This window comes from Bombus impatiens, unplaced genomic scaffold, assembly GCF_000188095.3.
Source record: "Bombus impatiens unplaced genomic scaffold, BIMP_2.2 scf_0735, whole genome shotgun sequence".
Classification (NCBI taxonomy): Eukaryota; Metazoa; Arthropoda; class Insecta; order Hymenoptera; family Apidae; genus Bombus; species Bombus impatiens.
The window spans coordinates 78,741-100,256 of NT_177154.1; the positions used below are offsets into that span (position 1 = coordinate 78,741).

The following is a 21,516-nucleotide window of genomic DNA, read 5'->3' on the forward strand; positions in this document are numbered from 1 at the left end:
CTCACGCCCTCCCCCCCCCCCCCATCTAACCGCGGAAGAAAACTGACGTAGATCCTCTTTCGAGAGAGGCACGTCCAGCTAACGTATCTACCTGTTTCTTGTTGCTGCGTAGTCTGGTTTCAGTTATGGACCACGGAGCAATGCAGACTTGCAGACGCGCTCTACCAGACTCGTTATACCTTCATTCCGCAGCATTATATTATCCCTTCCATCCACAGCATTTCTTTCTACGAATTTACCTACAATTAAAGTTTCCGGAGCGTAATCCAACATCTGTCACCGCGCGTGAAAGCAAACGGGGCTTAATTAGCGCGACCGTGTATACACGATGCATGAAGTAGAAAACGACTCGTCGAATAATGAAATAAGTAAGATCGCTTCATTAACATTTACGAAAAAGATTTAAGAAGATAAGTAATTACGGAGGTCATTATAGATAAGTCATTGGTTTATTTTACAACACTTCTGTGTATTCCTTTGAAATAGGATTAGATAATTTTTTTTTCATAAAGATAAGAAATAGCAATATGAATAAATGAGTCGTTTCAATTAAGTTATTATTTTCCTTTTACAGATAACATAAAATAACTTTATTGTGTGTCAAGATCACATTATTCATATTTTTAAATAATTTTTCATTTTAGTTAACTCTCTTAGATGAAATATGAAATGTCTTTAATTTTAATTACTTTTCAACGTAATGATATCCGTTCAGTATTGTTTTAATTTTAATTATCCTTGAATAATAAATGTCTGAGATGATAACATAAGACGTTGTGAGAAAATCAGTGTTTGTAACGCAATTAACAATGTTCATAAGATACAATTAGAAATTATTTCAAATATTATTTTAGGAAATATATGTTCGAAAGCAAAATTTCAAATAAGATAAAAACTTATTACATATGATAGAAAATAATAAAATAATTCTCAGAAAAATCATTTATCCATTCAAATAAACCAACGCATAATTATTTCAAAATAACATCTAATCAAATGGGATAATATATCATTTAAATAACCATTTTTAAATCATTTTCATCGAATCATTCTTAAAAAATCATTTTTCGAATATTCTGTTTGAATAATGCCTTAGTCTGGTTTGAAATAGTAAGTACATAGGCAATTCTCATTGCGTGTAACGACGTGTTATTTTGTCGTTTTAAAGAAGAAAAATAATAGAAGTTTTCGTTATACACATACTACATATGTAAATGTGTATGTACATAATATAATAGAGTCGAGGTTGAAACTAAGTGAATACGTAATGGAAATAGATAGCAATGAAGCTCCATTCGGTATGGCTTCTTTACATAAAAATGTAAATATTAACTTGAATTATTTATTAGATAAAACTTAAATATATAATATTAGTATTCAATGCAATGCACTAAAAATACGTTCGATTAAACTTTATTTATATCTACCTGTACTTATCCATTTATCTTTGTTCCCAACCGTATAATTATAATATGTATATTTATAAGAATTATAATAATATAATTATAATTATATTATAATATACATATATCATATTGTATAACAATAAATATATAATATAACAATAATTAAATACATGATGCTTGTATGATGATGAAAAAAGATATAGTAGCTTGTGTCAGATAATATTGAATATACATATTATTATAAGAAACTTAGAAACAAAAATTGGGAAAATATAGAACCAGATTTTGTTAAAAATTTAATATTACAAGTGTTCAATAGATTGCAGGCAGTCACTCGCTGAAATGAAGAGTCATGAAATATTAATTATAACACGGCTTATCTGACTATATTACGGTAAAACGTTACCGTTATTTGAATTTTGTATAATTATATGTTACCGAATAATATCATTAGTATCTGTTTTTGTATATTTATAATCTATTCGAAATAATGTTTGCCTATATTATACATTTACATATTATAGATTTTTAACTACATGTAATAATATAGAATATATTTTTCTTTTTAAGTTTACATTCCAATTGTTTCTTACAGTGGATCAAAATAAGAAACTTACTAATAGGATATAATAGTTTTGAAATTTTTAATATATATATTTGTCCTACAATAATTTTAACAAGACAGTTGTGGAATCTTTCTCGCATAAAAATATCTATCTATTGTTACTGCCATTAATATTCATAAATATAATAAAACAGAATAACTTTTTTGAAATAAAACCAAAAGACAATTCTTTTTTAGAAGTGAAAAGGATTAATTTACTAGATGACGTGTAAAAAGCAAAAAAGAAATTGCAATTGGTTGGAATCACGAAGGCGAAGGTAAAGATTGCTTTTTGTCTGGGCGTGTAATAAAAATTTAAATAACATTTTGAAAATTAATGTCAATTATATTTGCACATGCTGAAAATTCGATCGAAATCGGTTAATGTTGCTATGAGCTATAAATGGCTAAAAATGGTGAAAATCGTAATTTTTCACAATTTTCGATCTATAACTGTAATAAATGTAAAGATTTTTACGTGTTTCGATGCCTCTGGCTTGTTTCCGCATCAACAGATTTCGGTTAAATTTTCCATATATGTATACTGAATTTATTAACATATAACTGACGCAAATTTATAAAAGATATTGTTTAAATTTTCATTATAGGTCCAGATAAAAAAATTGTAAAAAACGACCGTTGCTATTTTTTGCGATTCCGACAAACTGCAATATTTTCAAAATTTGTTATATGTCATCTAGTAAACCAATTCTTCTAACTTCTAAAAAAAATCAAATCGTCCGATCCAATTTTAAAAGAGTTTTTCCTTTTTAGAAGATATTGCGAATATTAATGGGAGTAACTGTATATAATTACTATCAATATTATTAGCATATTTCAATATTTATTTTCTTCCATTTCTACTTTCAAACTTATACTTTTATTGTGAATTGTTTATTTCAATGTAGAATAATACTGCACATCGGAATAATGAAAGATTCGAGAAATAAATCTATTATTCGCAATGAAACAATAAGCAAATCTATTAATTAGCAAAATGTTCATATTAATCCAAAAGATACTAAACAGGAAACACGCTTATAACAAAGACGATTCTTTGCGTATTCAATGCAGAAATTGTAAAATTTATGTAAAAAGCGTGAAAGCGACACATGCATTTAAACGGATAACCGGAATCGGCGATCTAATGCATTATCTTACAGTGGAAAACTTTCTCTGCACACGTCGTGAAATCTCGTATTTCAGTGTAGACTAGAAAATGTTAATAGAATCGATGAAACTATTGCCCCCGGTGTGTTGATTATCTTTTATTACATCGAATAGGTTATTGAACTTGTTAAATATAATTTATATGTTTAATAAGATATCCGTGTACTTTTGTTTTATTTTTCATTCATTGTATTATTACATATATACAATTTTCTATTCTTTTCTGGAATATGTTTCTATGAAAGAAATGATAATTTCTTTTTAAACTTTTATTCCAATAATGATATACGTCTAATCATTAGAAAGTATTAATCTTCTCCTAACTTTTTCATTTTATCTATTTCGCGGTATACCCTACTGCAGTTAGTCTATTAAAAAAATTCACATTGAAAATTTCTAATAATAAATAACAATGAATCATGTTACAATAATTATTTTCATTATTTGATCAATTCTGTTTCTGCACGATTTTCTTTCTCTAATCAATTTTTTTACAATCTCGTATCTGCAATTTCGCATCTGCAATTGTAAATTCGTTGGAAGTGTCTTTGATCCATTCCAGATTATACGTTTGTGAACCATGGAATCGTTACAGTTCAAATGAATTCGCTAATCAAGCCCCTCCCTTCCCCCCAGACGAAATAATAACAGAAGAAGCAGGCGATCATTTGCGTCATGAATTGATTTCGTAACAATGAATGTAACAGCCAATATGTGATGAATTGTTTATTAACGTCGAGCTTCTGGAACGGTATAAATAAACGCATCTCGCCGGTTCTCCGCTTGTTTGAAGTTGCAATTAAAGTTCTGGCGATAATGAAGCAGACAATGCGATGCGAATGAATTTATGAATCCGCGTTCTCTTCAATTTGCTGCGCGTAGGTAATTATTTTTCGCGAAGACATATATGTACTGTTCCAGGGGTACCTTTGAGTTATTACGTCGACCTGTAAGATCATTGTATAATCAATCATAAATACAATAAATTATTACTAGTAATATATTCATAATTTATAATCATAATAGTCATAATTTAAGTAAATAGTCATAATAGTTATAATTTAGTACATAACTTAAATTATCTTGAAATTTTTAGTAGATAATTTGGTTTAGAAAATTGCTCGAGTAAAGTTTAGAAAGAGTAGAAGTGTATTTAATTTTTAGTTTGTTATATCAATATAGCGATCTTGAGAATTCTTTCTCAATAGCTCGAATAATGATTGTGTGAAAATCATATTAAGTCAAATTAAATTACTTTTAGCTCTGTTTGATTCCAGCAGTGCAACTCTAAACGAATAATTGAGATGTTAATTTAATTATATTCATATACAGTGAGTACAACAAACATTTGTACATACTTTCATTTTCCAATGAAGAGATTTTTTTATCACCTTCTATATCTCATTTCTATCACCAAATTTTTGTAATCATATAAAAATCTATTGCTAAATGATACGAAATTTATCATACTAAACTGTCAGTAAATAAATGCAATAATAAACGTAGTGGTGTACAAATACTTTTTGTGACCATTGTAATTATTTTATTGTAATTATGCATTATACAGAGTATCTAAATTCTTGTTTTTTTTTTAACAACTCAGATACTTTTGCTGATATAAAAAATCCTGCTAGCACAAAATTAGCTGGTTCAAAAGAAGGAACATTGCGATTCATGATTTTTTGTTCGACATTTTAAATTTGGCGATATTATTTTATCAAACGATGTGAATTTTTATTTTCTATGCAAAGTATTATTTGAAAACGATTAGTTTCAAGATAAGAAGGACATAAACACAAGTATATTGCTTTGCATTTTACCTTGACTTTCATACGTATGAGAAATTTCACAAAATTTGAGTTAAAATATCTTTTATTAAATCAATAGTTTTCAAATACAAGTAAATATATTAATACTTTTTTATAGAAAATAAAATCACGTGTTGGTGTATAACAAAATATTTAGTCATGCTGAAAAAGATATTGTTTCGACCACTCGCGGAGAGACGCGATCGCGAGGAAGCACGCCAACGGGAGTCGTAAATTCCCGTTACGATTAGATAATCGACGCCACGAAATGATCGATCCCCTATTACGATTAGGATAATAGAGATGGTTAATTGAATATGACACTGATGTAACGAGTTGTGAATGACAGTTTATTCCAACAACTTTGTGAAGAAGATAGCTACGTTGGTGCGTGTGTATAAGATAAATGATTGACTGATCTTCGGGTGTAAACCCGGTCGAAGGATGTTGTATGTTTGAAGGTTGAAGAATCAGTGATGTTCGGTGACGATGCTGTAGCGGAGGAAAGCTAAGGATGGGTGTGTCTAGCGCACGGGACCATCGGATTTGTTGTTAATTGGTTAAACGAAGGTTGGTGGACTAGGAAGGGTCTTAGCTGCTCTCGGATTGGTGGACTAGGAAGGGTCTTAGCTGCCCTCAATGGAAAGTTGCTATTAGGAAGTCCAGCCGTGGTAGACAATAGTCCTTAGAAAGTGTTTTAGAAAAAGATATTTGTTCGGTCTGAAGGGCCTTAGCAAGCAAGTTATTGGGATTTATGACGGTTACTTAAGGTTATTGAGGGTACGCCGTAAGGATGCGCGGACATCTGGGGTCTGTCTGGCCCGCAGTGTATGGCCGGGTCCAGGTAGAGTGTTGCACGACGCAACAAATATCTTATATCAAATCACAATATTCGTCATTTTGAACCATTTAACTTTATCTTGACATAATCTCTTGTATCGGTGAAAGTAGCTAAGATATTAAAGAATTCAAAATGGATAAAATACCGTGTATGTAAATAATTTAATCCAATATTTGTTATTGAATTTATTATTTATTATAACGAGGGCCATTTTAAATGTATTTTAATTATTAATAACAATAGCAGGAAATGATAAGAAAAATTTATCAAAAAAAATTCTTAGTTGTTCAAAAAAAGCATTCTTTCCCTTTTTAGGTACATACACGCTTCTGTTAAAACCTTTTTCTATAGCTGCAATTCAAATATTACGATTTTATTTTGGATATTGGGTATTTTTACGATTCTTACTTCACCATTAAAACAAAATATTTCTATTTCAGTTGCTATATGTTGTTAAGAAGTTTTATTCCAAAATCTGTATTAATATTTAATTTGAACAACGAATTTTTGTACATACTTTTTAAGAATATTATTATATATTATTATTATTATTATCATTATTATTATTATTATTATTATAAATATACAAGTTATGCATTGATATTGATATTATATTAATATAATATTATATTAATATACATATACTACCTTTGTAATCTTCTTTTTGCGTCGATATCATCTGATTTAAAACGAGAAAGCGATACGTTCCTGTTTGTTAAGGAATAGCATTCTCTTCTTTCTTATTTGTCTAAACCAGACGTGTGTGTTTTAATTTACAGGATAAGGTGAAACACCGAAGTTGCCCTCTCGCTCGAGTCTACCGTGACCGTATTGGATTTCTATTTCCTGTACGCAGGAGAACACACGCACATGAAGAGTGCTCTGTCCTGTTTCTACATTAAGAGGGAAATTATGAGAACGATACGGGATCTTGGAGGACGTGCGCGAGTTTAGCGAAGGTGAGCCACCGATATACAATTTTTTTTTGGTCTCATATATCTAAAACACATTTCGTAGTATACATTATTTCAATATAAATTCTTAAATGGAACTTGAAATATTCTTGAACTTAATGTAATTTTCGTTATTTTCTGTTTGGGATCCGTTTCTACTTGGAAATTTTGTATTCGTTGTTCTGTGCACTTATGTTCTAAACAGTTTTGTAAACAATGTGAAATAATTTCATATCCTGTTAATGCAAGAATTTCATACACTCTCGAATGTAACGTAATTTATGTACATGTATTAATATATATATATATATATATATATAATATATTTTTTTTTTCGCTTCCACAACCATGAAAGGAATTAGTTTACAATATTTTTACATAGATACGAATGTAATTTTTTCGAATTAAATTTATTTAGAAATTACATCTTACAAGGTTTAGAAAGTTCTTACTGTGTATTTTTTAAATGGTTCTTCAAAACGTTCTGTATTTTTCTTTTCTTTTATGTACGAAAGGTTTATTAAAACCAGTAATCTAATCAAAATCTGAGTATTATCTGAGTAGATTAGAAGATAAGCATAGTTTATACGAAGAGCATTTTAGTTGTAACTTTAATTAAACCTCAAACCGAATCAGCTAGAAAAAAGTGAGAAAATTTCGATAAGAAGTGCAATTTAAGAAATTCTAATGTTATTTCTATTTCAATTTTAAATTCTATTTTATTTCTACCTAAAATTTCTATTTAAGCCTATTATAATAAAAATTAAACAGACGATACTATTTAAACTTATTGTGAAGAACAATACTTGTACAACTGTTGTAGTAACATGGTGCAATATACTTAAAAATGGTATTAATTGCAATAAATATTTAGTAGAGTTGTACAAATAGATTATTATTGCTCAAATAAAATAAAGTAAAAAAATGATTATATATTATAAATCATTTGTCTTATGTAATACCATTGTAACGATTTCCCTGTTCGTCTAAAAATGATGATACATATTGCCCTAGGTTCTAAAAAACTTTTTCATTTCGTTTTCTTGTTCGAATTAAACGAGGAATGCGTAGTAGGCGATTGCATTCGACACAGGTTTACAAATGCGATACAACGAGGTCTCGTCGAACGCGAGACGCTTTTCTTCATGATCAACCAGTTGCAGGTCACACATGGTGATTTGTGCTTTTATGGTGTTCCACGAAAGCCGGTAGACATTCCCACCAAGGCATTTTCTGTTTTTGTAACAAACCTTGTAACTATAATTAACCAACGAAGAATTTGATGGCGTTTCTTCTCTTTCGGTCAAAAGACGCATTTAACCTTCGCAACGAGAATCATATTATACAAGATTATACTGGCATTTACTGATATTTCTGCTTTTTTCTTCTTTCTCTTATTAGGTATTTAAATTATCTTTTACTATAAAAAAATATCCAAATTTTTAAATCATGAAATGATAGTGCACTTAACATTTTTTTTATTTAATTATCTTTCGCAATCAATTAAAAAGATGCATTTAAATTAATTTAATCGAATTAATCGAAGGATATATTAGCTTGATTTATAATAAATGTTGTTTTGAAATGTACAGTTTCGACATTTGGAAATGAAACTCTTTAGTGGAAATAAAAATCATCCCAATCAATTCTTTTCTTTCCTTTTTTATATGTTTATAGTAATATAATTTTTATTTTATTAGTCATAGCTTAGTTTGAGTTAAGTTAAATTTTTTTAATTTTTTTATCTCTATCTACTATCTTACTGTATTAAATTCTTTATATTCTTGTATTCTAATCTTGACTATTTTAAATCTTTCATTATTATTTCTTTAATATCAAACAATAATTCTTTTGAAATTAAACAATAGCTGGACAGTTCTTATTTTCTTCCTATCCAAAACATACATGTAAATTTTTTATTGAATGTCGCATTACCTTTTAACGTAAAAAATATTTACAGTTGAAAATCACATGATACAGTAAACGTATATCGTTTAGTTTCCAAATCTTATTATTTTTATTTTGATAATGAAATACATTCAAATTTTTCGAACGAAAGGCACAGAGGCAATTCCTACTTTATCTATTACTTTACTATATTTGTGTCTTTTTAATTTAATATGTATATATACGTCTTTGTGTTTTTTTGTGTGGTTTTGCAACAATCTTGATAGCCCAATTTTGATAGTTTTCTGTATATACTCGATTTCAGCACAATTATACGAGCAGACTCTGAAGCATACTGAGTCATCGAAAACGTTTTACGATCTTCGTTGTATGAAGCAAAAATTGGCACGAAAGTAGAACTAGTTTTCACTTTTCTATCGTCACACTCTATTCGATGTACCATCAAACAGTCGTATAGTTTAATGCCCCGTCTACAATAGCGTAATTTTTCAAGAAAGTTCGATTACTTTTTATTTAATGATACGTTTCTCGTGATAACTTTATAGATTTTTGTAATAAAGGTAGAATTACATTGTCAATAGAAAAATAACGGACATAAAGATGGAAAAATAGAAGGAAATAAGCTTAGGAGATGTTAATACTTTTCCAAAAATAGCTACAACTGATGTTCCTCCAATTTATGACATATATGGGTGTAAAATAAATAGAATTCTGTGATATGTTTCCATCGATAGATAAAAATAGGAAATTTAAAAAAACAAGGAGAAGGAACTTGAGGGATGTTAGCATTATTTCAAAATAATAAAAAGCGTTTCTTTTTTAAATTTGTTATACAAGCTATAATAAAATAGCATTACGGACGGTTAATTAAACCTATAACTTATTTTGTCACTGTATTCCAGAATTACCATATACTTTATATTTTTATCATTATATCATTACTATTATTATGTAGTTCAACTAATCGTCTATCCGTAAATTTTTCACCAAGGATCAAACCCAAATTAATATTATACCAACAATTTTCCTGTTACATGAATGAAATTACACATAAATTATCGTAGGCTATTTTTACATTTTCACTGCTATAATAAGATCTCATTTCCTTCTGATTGTTTTACATATCTTTAAATTACACCTCAGTCAGTAAATTTACGATAACAGTTAAAAATACATAAGATCGCTCGGTTCCTCTAGGCAGTAAAACTTTAGGTATCAGTTGTGTCAAGATTTATTAAGAAAGTTAGATGGTTCAAGGTTTTCGAATCTCTTAATTTCGAATAACATTTGGAGCGATTCAGGGCATTCGTCACATGTTCGAAGAACGAGTCTGTCCCTTGCTAAACACGAACCAGGAACGACACGAGGGGTTTCTCCACCACGATTAACTTCCATCGCTGGAGTGGGGGGAGGAAGGGCCTTCGTAGCCGCGTTGAGCGTGCACCATGAGTTTTCGTTGGACAGCAGAAGGAGAAGGTTCTGCTCGTGTATCTCATAGTGTGTCGAGCATTTCTCCTCTATGTATAATTCTACCGTAGCGCCTTGTTTAACTTAGAATGTGACACGAGCTGTTATTCCTTGCCATCTTGTGAAAGAGACAATTCGTTTACTTCTGATTCAAGATCGAAGATCATTTTGAGACAGTCGATGATTTTTGAGATCCTCATGACGGATAATTATAAGGTAATTGGTTTTAAAGCTTCAATCTCTGGTTAGATATCGCTATGGAATTATATATATTGCGATCAAAGATATTACAAAATTGGAGAATTAGTATCTCTTAGAGGATTTGTTTTTGCTATTGTAAATTATTTTGTTTTTAATAGAAAGGTCGTGTTTTGAAGTTAACTAAGGATCGTTCTTTTTTTACTAATTTATAGGAAATTGTAATACTTATTGTTTTTAGTATTTTCTAGAGAACTAGGAAATCGAAGTGCATATACTCTTCATCGTTGAAGTACATATATTATTTGTTATTGTGATGATAGATGGTCGATTTGTTTATAAGTAGGTTTGGATGAAATTTACAAGTGGGGCTATTTAAATTTGTATTTGTAATGAAAATTTCTTACTTTTTACTATTTTACTATATTATACCAAACTAATGTTTCCATTTTTAGAAAACTTCGGTTTTGTAATAGCAGTTGATCGATGTTTTTACAGAAAAGTCGAATATATTTTACTTTAGACAGAGAGTCAAATAACTTAAATTCATAAGGTATTTACTAAAAATTTTCTTTTTTGTTTTGTTTTAATATTTTATAAAATATTAAAAACATTTGGTTTTACACAAAGCTCAGGAAGTGTTGAATAATATCGATTACATAAATTTGTAAACTTTTACTAAAAATTTAACGTTTCAACCTTGTCTAATATTTTTAATCTTCTTTTTCAGTAAATGATTCGATAATGCACATTTTAAGCTTTGAGAATCTCACAAAAAATAAAAAATTTGTAACACGAGTGATTTACTCCTTGTATAAAGCGAACAATGCTCCAATTATTTTTAAGTATAATACTTAGAAGTATATTTAAAACTGGAAGTATAGATATGTTAAAAAGATTGCATATTTATCGTAGTTATTAATTAATTTTAGGAAAATGAAAATAATCAACTAACTTTTACGGGCTAGCAAGTAATCAACATTGGAACTTTAAGTAGGTTACAGTAATTATTTACAAATTTCGTTACACAATGCGGTATAATCTTCGTCCTGTTAATTACCAGCATCTTCAGAGGGATTAGCTTCATAAACGCGTTGATTAATATTTCATGATTATGTGGATTTGCATAGAAGCACTTAATGAGAAAAAGTTTTCACATATTAAACCACAATCTTACACTTTACTTATTACATGCATTTTATAAATATATCTTTGATTCTCTTAAAATATCAGCGCGAAAGCTAGTGATCAAATATCAAAATTTGTTATCCTAAATTTCCTTCATAATCGCTAAAAATTATTTTTCCTTCTTATTCCTTTCTTTTGTAGTGATTCAATATCAGAATCTGCGTTACTCTAAATTTGAGACCAAGTGCATGAAATAATTTCATAATCGCCAGATTATTTTGACTGTCTTCTCATAAAATAACATGTATCGAGCCAGTAAACAAGTTCGGTTTTCTAGAAGATGGTCTTTTCTAAATCTATCTGCTTGACTTTTATGTTATAACAAGGCTTCCACGTCGGTCAGTGCACTTTTCTTTCGAACAAGTCGTAACGGTATGCAGAGTAAAATTAAACATCCATAGTATAATATGGTCATAAAATGTTAATCAGTTGATGATGAGTTTACGGTCTGACTGTGATTTAATCTTCTTCTTTCTTTTGCAGTTTTCACGTGTGCAATATGAAAAATTGAGCGATAACCGTAATGATGAACTTAGAACTCTGAATTGGTATTGGAACGAATCATTAATGATTACTATAATTTCGGCTTCATTACTGAACATTAGGATAGTTAATTTTATTTTGTATTTTATATTTTACACGGTAAAAACTGATGACGATGTTTACCATGTAAAACAGATACGTAGAATACAAAATAAAATTCAAATTAATTGATCTACTGCAATATGGCCGAATAATACCAACTTGTACCGTTTCCAACGCAGATGCTTTAATTATGATTTTTTATTACTTTTCTTTCCCAGTTACCCCCCATTACATTTATCACATTCAGTTTTAGTCCTATTCAATAGCATATTTTTCAATATTTCTAGCTACTGAAATATTTGCCAATTTTTATAAAAAATTGAACGCTGGGACAATATTCGTTAGCAAAAAAAGAAAGAGATGATTAACTTTTCTCTATAAAAGCATAGAATTATTTCCATCAAAAGCATAGAACCCACTGTATTGCACAGTTGCTACTACAACAACATTTATTACGCGAACCTGTCTATTGCATCTTCTATTGTGCTCCCATCATTAAAAAATGGAAGAAGGCCACCTTATAAATCAATTTGTACGCATTTATTACCTTTTTCTCTTTGAAAGACCCCTGATTTGGAAAAATTTCACTGTAAAAATATGCTGCAACTGCTAATCGATCGTATCGTAAAAATTTCCAGAGTGTAAAACGATAATTCGATTTTACTCTTCTCTTCCTTGTAATCGTATTTTTTCATCTGCAAAGTTATCTTCAAGGAAGGGTTTTAATTTATATTTTCGACGAGGTGTACCATTTTGTTATATTTACGTCAGAAGTTACTTCAAAGTTTGAAGTATTTTGGGAAATAGAATTCGTTAAGTTTCATAGTATATATCTAGGGAAAGAGGAGTGTTTTTGACACGTGAAGTGATTATGACTGAGCGTTGACCGCGTTAATAAATTCCACGTAACACGGCAAAGAGGACAACGCTGACATGGTGCTGTATTTTTAGAATGCAATTTTGGCATTAAGCGCGTACGAAATAGGAGTCGAATATCTATGTAGAACGTAGATCTTGCACATACATTTCGCATACGTGACCAGGTCAAGTTTGGCGCTCGAAGAACTTAACTATTTGCAGGGATGAAATATCGTCGAATAGCTAATAATTTAGTTAAATATACATATGTACATACATTGCATGTTTATACATTGTATCTTAGACTATCATCGTACATAGGTACTTATGAATATTTTTCCTTTATTTTTTAATAATGCCTCGACATTGTAATTAATGAGTGAACAAGTATGATTATTTTGAAGAATATCTGTAACTATAGTATTATACAGAATATCCTTTAAGTGCTTACTGTACTTTACGAGAAAAATAAAGTATATTTAATCAATATAGATTCCAAATTATACTATTAGGATCTAAATATCAACATATCTATAAAATACCTGTATCTATAAATTTCTATTTAGTCTTTTCCTATATACAATCATATTGTTCAATGTATAAGATATATGAGCAAAAGTAATGAGAAAATGTCTTTTTGAATAGTTATACCAGAAATACCGAGTAATATAGAGTAACGATGGACTCTCGCTATTCAGTCGATAAAGGATAGAAACAGATCAACGATATTTACGTTAATTCTATTACGATATGCTGAAATTCAAAAATTATATTGAGAATTTTTTAATAATTTCCGTCAATTACAGTGAATGCTTTCCGAATTATTAATAATCAAATTAAAATTGTTAAAATATTACGTTTTAATATGTAAAGTAACAATTTTTAAATTCATTGTCTTAGCGATGAATAAAATAAACGAATGATGAATGAAATCATCGACTTCATTCCCGATATTTTGCCAAATACAGCAATATGATATTTACATCACTAGTAATTATGTGTGATTGCATACTCTTATAGTATACTCTCTAGTTTCCATGATTCCCTTACAATGACACTGAAAAGGTTTCATCGTAGGTAGCAGATACTGCAAAGCTGCCAGTTTAGTTGTTCTAATATAATGTCTAAAGGAATAGCAGTAAATTATTAAGTAATTAATTTATCAAGTTAATGAGTTTTTTCATTTCTTCTTGGTCAATTATAATCGGATAATTTATTTACATATAACTTGGTGATCACCATCACCAGAATTTTTTACGCTTCTTGATTATGTAATTATAAATTTAAATAGTCATTAACTTTTACCAACTTTACACTTTAACTCTTTAAACATTAATATTAATATTACACCGATATTCTATAAAAGCAACTGTAATAAGTTAGTTTACCATGAATAGTTTATCATCAATAACTAGTAGTAATATTCTTCGTAGGTGTAATGTAAATATAATATTAGAAATTTAGAATTCTTTGATTATTTAAATATTACTGTTTAGTAGAATGCATAATTACCTATTTGCAATTATTTACTAGCTTTAAGTGTTTGTACAATTATGTTACTTGATTGTTACTCGATGAGTTACCATGGTACTTCATCGATTGAATACCTTCGACCTTGGCTTTGAAAAGTCAAATAAAAAGCTCTCTCTCTCTTTATGGAATGCATTCAGCCAATGTTTCTTATTGCAACTTAGACTGGTTCCAGTCATGGGGACCACGAAGCGAGACAGACGCGCTCTGGCAGACCCGCTACGCCTTCATTCCGCGACATTATTTTCTATAAACTGTGTTTCTTCCATGGGTTCACCTAGAATTCATGGTTCTTGCGTTCAAGATCATCTTGTGTACTATTATCAAAAGGTACTTTAAGTACATTACATCGTTCTATCGGATGATTCGTATTTACAACAACTGTGTATTTTATTATCCTTCGGTTGAATTTTTGGGAATTTGAATAACTTGGATTGAGAATTTAAGTCTTTAATGATAATTTCCTTAAATATAATTACATTTTTCAATGTTATATTTAAATGCCGCGAATAAAAACTAATAAAATAGCGAAGACAATTTTTTATAGGTAAATCTTTGAGGATTTGTTTATAATATTGTAATTAACTAAAAATCAGCTATTTCTTAACTCTTCGTCCATTGGATTATTTTATATGTAATAAGTGATGCTGCTTTTCAATTAATATATTTATACGTCTTATTATCTAACTGAAGTTTATAACAAAAAACTACTTTCATTTTGAGAAAATGTATCAGATAATTCGATACCAGTATCCGTTAGGGATGCTATAAATTTTCTAAACAACGCAATATCTGTATAAACGTTTGAAACTGAAATTTCCAAGTATCAAAATTTGAAAAAATGATCTTTAAATTATCATAATCCATATTACGATTATTTTTCATTTTTGCTTCCAATTCTCAAAATACAATTTGAAAATTAAAACATATTACAAACCGATTTACACAAAAATGGGAACATAATGTTTAACCTGTATGAAACTTTGGCGCAATTGCAAAGACTTCCACAACAACATTTGAAAAAATTAGCGAAAATTTGTGAGGAACATGGGAAAAATTCGTGAAAAATTAGCACAAAATTAGACGAAGTAACTACTGAGCGTGGTTACCAAGTCTTAGACGATGCACAAACAAACCGGTTGACGCGAACGAATGTGGTAAGTTTAGGGTTCCCTCGACTTGCGTGCACGCGCGCACGCTTTTCATGTGTCGAGCTAGTGCCGACGGGGATGGAAGGGGCTGCAGCATTTCCTCCCTATCGACAAAAGCTCTTTTAAGCACGAACGAGTGCAGTACTTAAGCGTACATATGCATAACCGTGGAACACGGAGACTTGCAATTGCAACGACTCGTGGTTCGTAGCATTTCAACCAAAAGGGGTTCTCCGCGTGTAGAGTGACGAGTTTGTATAGCTCAGAATCTAGCTTGTATGCTGTATACGGTATCGCTCTTCGCGGTTTTTCAGACTTTGATGTCACTTGTAATTCTATAATGACAATCGTCAGAATGGATTTTCACAATGTAATCTAGCTTTCTAGGTCTGCTGTGTGAAATTATTTTACAAATACAGAATGTTTCGCATCTCTAGATAGACATATTTTTATAATGATTAGAGATAGAATAAAATTTATAAAACGAAATTAGATAACGCACACTAGCAGTCAAAAGTATGTGGATAGTTGTTTATTTTTGGCAAAACGTAATTTAATTAGAAAATTACAAATAGGAGGAGTCGAATGGAATTTATTTTTTAATTGAGCTATCGTAGAATATTATGACACAACAAGATGTATTTTTAAATGTTGGCATTTGTAATTGTTAAGCATTATGAAGTACATTGTTCTCAATTTCAACAATAATATTTGAAATCGATTTATACTTCGACGAGTCATACATTTAGTTTCAATATACTGTTAATAAAATTTTAAACTAACAATTGTAATTTCATATAATGTACAGCCAGTCACAAAATTCTACAAACACCTATTGGATTTTTTATATTCCGTAGCTCCTTTTTCTTACTAAAGATGCGAGTGAATAAATTGTGTTAGAATTTTAACAATTCGTATATTAATGCGTTAAAGGAATTTGCAGAGTTAACATTTTCACTAACAAATTTTATATTTAACAAGTGTATGTAAATTTTTGTGACTGTTTGTATGTAAATACATACGTATACCTGTTAATTCCACAAGGAGACTGTTAGTTAGCCACTAATTCAAAATTATATTTTAACATTTATATGAAATGTACAGTTGTACGAATCAACTGAAATATTCACATTACGAGCGATAGTTCTATCCACACTCTACCTTTTTTTTATGTAAAAAAAAGTGCAACTGCATTTTCTTTTCGGATATACCAACCCTTTGATTTTTCCTGCGTATGCGATATAAAGTACCACTGCAACAAATATAACAATATCACTACTACATATAAAATATAAATACAATAATACAGTAATAGTAACGATAGTGTGTTACAGCTGTGTATGTATAATATTTGTAATCGATTTCTTACGTTAGATTTGGATTTATATCCAATTATGTATTATTATATAATCATGCACTATTATTAGTATCAAGGACAGACGAACGAAAATTAAATAAAATTTACGAAATATTTCATTCTTTGATATTTTGATATATTCAATATTTGTTGGTATTTCACTTTTTGGTAAAACGTAATTGTAAACAGCTTCTTTATCCATTGCAATTCTATCTATGAACACGAGTAGCATTCATATTATAAAAGATGCTTATTATAACTCACTGCATTTAAAATCTTTTAGAATCTTGAAATAGTTTAAAATATTATTTATATGTTGTTTTTTAGTCAGCCTTAGTCATATTAATTATCAAATATATTTTATTTAATCGTATAAATTTAAAGGAATATATTTCTCTGTAAAAGCTTGGTATATCTTGCGAATTATTTTGCTTTCGATCATTTAACTCTAATATGTTTATATCACGGAATTGATTTATTTAAGAGAAATTATGCAGTTCTATTTCTTTGTATTCTTATCATGTTCTGTATATTAATAGATAAATGATAATTTGTTTTGGTTCAAGTAAAATATTGTCTTGAGCGAAAATAATAAAATTGTCGTACTAATTATTTACTACTTGATTATGCATTAATAAAATTTGATCGTTTAATGTAGATATTTTTAAGATAATGAAATATTAATTCCTCAGGTGTTAATTTTTAAAATAATTACATACTTGTTTAACATTTTATATGTTATTTGTATATTATGAGTGTTTATGTAAATACATATTTTCACAGAAGGTTAGTAGAGAAATGAAACCTAAATATAAAGAGCATAACCGAACAAACACCATAAAAGTATCCCAAAACCAATATAAATTTATGATACGTCAATCGAAAAAGTTTTCTAGCAAAACCATTTTGACAAAATTTTAGTCTCCTACTCTTATTATTATATATATATATATATTTACGTAACAATATTTGAGATTACTATAGTTGTAGTGTTATATATCTAGGGATTTTTTCAGATCTTTCGACTGAAAAACCTATTTTCAAAAAATTAGGAAGGTTTCAAAATGCCAAATTTTTTATAGATGTTATTAAATGACAACATTTATATTTTTACATTAGAGGTTGCCTGACACGTTTATTAAATTATAATTTTTGTGGGCTTTTTGATCATGGAATGGTGCGTCATAGCTAAAAAAAATTAAAATCCACTATTTCTTACCGTATATGGATGACTGATCTACTTTGTGTAATTGATGTAGTGTGCATATCGTATGCTATATGCAATTCTAAATAGTTTTACCTTTATTAAATGAGTGAATTTTAAAATGTCTTATCTAATATTACTAATCTTATAATTTATTGTAACATAAGCTGTAACATATCAGGATTACTACAAAAGTGTTGTTAAATATTTCTTATTAAATATTGTATCGTAAATAATATTTGCATTTTTAAACTTATATCATACATGTTACTAACACATTTTGCATATTCTTCATGAATATTTGCATATTTTACATGTATAAATGTCATATACTTGTTACATATTTATCATACGTAAACATTCGCAATTTAATTATACGGATAAGATGCATTTTATATTGATAAGCAACATTCATTTTGTTACAGATTCAAATCGGATGGCTGTTCTTTCAAAATCTGGGCGCAAGGGCGCAGTGAAAGATACAGTGCACAGCAATGACGCTTCCGGTATCGAATTATCAGGAATTGCTCATTCAGGTTCGGGAGCTGACGCATGAAACGATCCGTCTGCAAAGACAGTTGTCTTCTGACCTGTTCGACAATGCTGATCCGCCAGATGTAAACCACAATTTCTCTCTCGGACAAAAGAATTATGAAAACGGTAAGTTTTGTAAAAAGAAATGACAATTTATTTCTCTTCTATTACGATGAATTAACATTGGAAAAAACATCGACATTTTAATTTAATAATAAATCTTGTTTAAAATAATAGCAGAAAAACAAAAAAGAAAATAGTAGCAAACAGTTGCTCAACAATTGTTTTTAAGAACAATATCAAAGAGAGGAAATTGTATCATTTCCAGAGTTAATTTCAACAAAATTATACTTACAAGCTTCTTTTAATTAATCGATTGATCTGTTGTACATATATAACACGTAAGAAACATATTTGATATCAATAAAATCTTTATTACATTTAATGTACCTCTACGGAACAAAAACGGATATTTGCCATAACGGTTACTGGATCGATTGTTTTTTACTGCATCGTAAATGTAGCTCGCGACATTGCTGAAAGTCCGTTGAACTTACGATAAGAGCTAGTATTATACCGTTAGAATCCAGAACAACTTAACCAAGCTTTTTTCCTAATTTAAATAATCTTCTTTAATTTAAGCATTAAGCAGTAAAGCTGCGTTTAATCATATGAGAAAATGAACCTTGGTTTCGTTTTTGCACTAGTGCGCATAAAAAAATTTAGTAAAGTGATAGGTAATAATTTAAAATGGCAGTTTCTTAAATTATTAGAGCAGGTAATCAATTATTTAATAATTATCATAACTGTTTATTTAGTGCAAATTTGTAATACATAAATAGTGAATTTTTATGTTCTTAATATAAAATCTGAATTTTATTAATAATAATAATAACAGCAGTAAAGATAGTACACCAAGTAATAGCGAATAAGAGCGGACTACTCAGCGACACACCGTACTATAAGTATATCCAACTATTATTCTTGAAAACGAACACTACAAATTATACTTGGAGATAAGTGGCCTTACACTACAATACATACAGACAAAGCAATACTATACAACAGGTTAGTCATCACCCTTCAAAAGATAATCTACCTAATAAATATATCCATACTATTGAACACAAAACGTAATAGAAAAATACAGTGAAAAAATAAAGCAGAAAAAATATGAAATCAGGACAAGTACCTGATAATAATACCCACGCGTTATGTCGATAACAACAATCACACCGTACACATTAATAGACCATTTCGAACAACTACTAATAAACACAAGCATTCATCGTCATATGAATCAATTTAAGAACCTGAAACATAGTTCGCTCTTTCCTACAGACAACAAAATTCGATGCCCCGTTCTAGGTTGACCTAAGTTCGTTGGAATGAACAAATCCGTTCTTAGGAAGACGAAAAAAATAAAACAAGTTTATTAGAAATATGCAAAGGTAACAATAATATTGTTTTGCATTGAGCGCTACGATGAACTATTGCTGTTAATCGAACTTAAAGTTCATTTCAAGATCACCTCAAGATCATAGTGTAGTAAGTCATTGAATTCATCTTGATATCAGCTATAATTCTGTGAAATCCAAAATATATGGTGCTATTTAAAAAATTCAATATGTTCCTGATTTTTTTATTGAAAAATTCTGTTTTTACCTGACCCCAAATATGTAGTGAGCCGAAAACTAACTAACTTTTGTTTAAAACGTTACTTTGACATATTATCGGGACCTTATACATCTTGTATAAGTTACTCATATAAATTAAATCACTCTTAAGAATTAAATGACTACGTTACACCCTATGAACCTTCCACGTGTGTTACAATTTTATAAGTGAAACTTATTATCTTACCGGTATATAATTAACTAAAATTTTGTATTTACCTAATTGTAACTTAGATCACGACATATAAATTTCTTTTATAATATATATTTTTAAATGTAATATTTCCCTTCTCGCAAGATACATGATTTTACCTCTGTATGTGTTACTTTAAACTATTCTGCCTCGCTTTCTTATTTATTTTATACGGTTTTCACATCTTTTTCTTTCTTATGCTTTTTGTATTTTGTCCCTCTTTTCTATTTGGTCTTTTTTAATATCCATTATAAGCTTCGACTTCCTGTGATATAATCTTCTTTTTTTTTTTGCATGTATTTTCTTAATTTTAGTCCACTCTTTGAGAAACTGTTGATATGTTCTCTTACTTTCATATTGCCAGTAACTATTATGTCTTACTCGTTACAATTTCTGAATTTCACAATCGATTTTAACCTTATGCCCTTACCTTTTTGCTCTAAATATATATTCAATTTTTATATCTATCATCCAGCTGTTATACACCTCCGTTGACATTGAATTTTATATTTTATTTTTCCTTTTATTCTTACTTTTTTTCTAAACTCCCATTCTCCTCCCGTGTCTCTCCTTTTCTCCCTCCTACTTAGATCAATATATTAATAATGTTAATATTAACCAAAATTTCGTTAGTAGTTTTTAATGTTGTAAAATTTCTTGAACTGATTTACCATTCTTCTTTAAAAATTTGTGCATAGTTTTCAGCTATGTCGAATTATCCATGCTAATTTCAATACAAATCGATCATTTAACATGAATTTACTGTTACTAGTTTCCATACGAATTCACCGATAACTAGTTTCAAGTTTTCAACGGAAAATTTATAAAAAGCAAATATTATCTTTGATGGCGAAGCAAGCGATCGAATATATTGTTCGAATACCA

At 29.1% G+C, this 21,516-nt stretch overlaps 1 protein-coding gene across 6 annotated transcripts in view; it reads left to right on the forward strand.

The window, feature by feature from the left end:
• The window catches only part of LOC100744104, a 108,095-nt gene that overhangs the window by 11,690 nt on the left and 74,889 nt on the right, over positions 1-21,516 (forward strand). For 5 of the 6 annotated variants that reach the window (XM_012390172.3, XM_012390174.3, XM_012390175.3 and 2 more), the window contains exons 2-3: positions 6,609-6,788; positions 18,654-18,888. In XM_012390172.3, the coding sequence (XP_012245595.1) occupies positions 18,723-18,888 (166 nt within the window). In that variant the 5' untranslated portion in view covers positions 6,609-6,788; positions 18,654-18,722. Of the gene's footprint in view, positions 1-6,608; positions 6,789-10,177; positions 10,374-18,653; positions 18,889-21,516 lie in introns of those variants that run through there. The other variant, XM_033322942.1, reaches the window with a different exon arrangement.